The following is a 1,385-nucleotide window of genomic DNA, read 5'->3' as shown; positions in this document are numbered from 1 at the left end:
ATCTGCCTGCCTCTGCCTCCTGAGTGCTGAGATTAAAGGCATATGCCACCACGCCTGGCCCTAGGAGTTATTTTTTAACTTGGATTTTTCTCATTGACTGAATGTGATAGCATAGAAATAGAAGGGGCAATATATACAGTATCATCTCTGCAAAGTTATTTTATGGCTTTCTGATAGACACAGGTTTCATACACAAGAAATGTGATACTGGATTTCTTTAACAGATGGGAGCATCTCTAATGGATCCCAACAGATTCTTGTTGCTGATTCTTCAGAGGTATGAACTTGCTGATGCTTTTACCAAGACCATATCCACAAAAGACCAGGTAAACAATAGAGACTGGCAATGAATTCCAAAGGAATTATTATTGTTACTATTTTAGTTATACTTTAAAAGCATATTTCTTTACATATGCAGTTGGCCTTCTGTATCTGGTTTCTACATCTACAGATTCAGTATACTAGAGATCAGATACATATTAAGAAACTTGTGTCTGTACCTATATACAGACTTTTTTCCCTTATCCCAAACAATATTTTATTGCCACTATGCATGTGATGTCTTAGTTACTTTTCTGTTACTGTGATAAAACACCATGACCAAAGGAATTTGTAGGAAGAAGAATTTATTTGAGCTTATGGTTCCAGGTTCCAGAGGGATTAGAGTCCTTCTTGGTGGGGAGACACGGCAGCAGGGTTGGCAGGAGCAGAAAGCCCAGCAATGACATCTTCAAGCAGGCACGGAAAGTAGAGAGTGACTGGAAATCTAGCAAGGCCTAAGAACTCTCAAAGCCTAACCCTAGTGACATGCTTCCTCCAGCAAGGCTACAACTCCTAAACCTCCCAAAACAGCACCACCAACTGGGGACAAAATGTTCAAATACTTGGAGCCTATGGGAGACATGCTCATTCAAACCACCACACATGACGTTTAAATTTTTATTAGGTATTGTAAGTAATTTAGGGGTGATTTAAAGTATATGGCATGCTGTATGTACATTATATACAAATATTATGCCACTTTATATATTGAGTATCCTTGGTACTGGCTATCCTGGTTGGTGGAATGTCTTAGATGTCTTAGAACCAAGGCCTCTCCCATACTTTGAATCAACCATACCTCCACAATCACATATACATATAGAATGCACACGTACATAAGCATACACATTTTTTTCACTCTGAAATATATATCAGTAAGAGAAAAAAAATCACTTAAAACACTGACTTCAGAAAATAGTGTTTTGTATGTTTTTAAAGCAAAAGTTGTATTATTCTGTGCTGTTTTTTCATTTGTTGCCTATTCTTAACAAAATATGATACTTTTTTCTTGTTACTAAATAAATACATACCTATATCATCTCTCTTTGTATCATCACTTTAAT

The 1,385-nt window shown here is 36.7% G+C and overlaps 1 protein-coding gene across 1 annotated transcript in view; it reads left to right on the top strand.

The window, feature by feature from the left end:
• Positions 1–1,385, top strand: part of Ubr1 (ubiquitin protein ligase E3 component n-recognin 1) — a gene marked incomplete in the record, with an annotated part of 168,776 nt that overhangs the window by 75,854 nt on the left and 91,537 nt on the right. Inside the window, 1 exon segment of the mRNA XM_008846839.3 lies at positions 225–326. Within this exon segment, the coding sequence (XP_008845061.1) occupies positions 225–326 (102 nt within the window).

The sequence above is a fragment of the Nannospalax galili genome, unplaced genomic scaffold (assembly GCF_000622305.1).
Source record: "Nannospalax galili isolate Female #2095 unplaced genomic scaffold, S.galili_v1.0 scaffold342, whole genome shotgun sequence".
NCBI classification, from domain to species: domain Eukaryota; kingdom Metazoa; phylum Chordata; class Mammalia; order Rodentia; family Spalacidae; genus Nannospalax; species Nannospalax galili.
The sequence above is the reverse complement of the archived record's forward strand: the minus strand, read 5'-3'. Positions and strand labels throughout refer to the sequence as shown.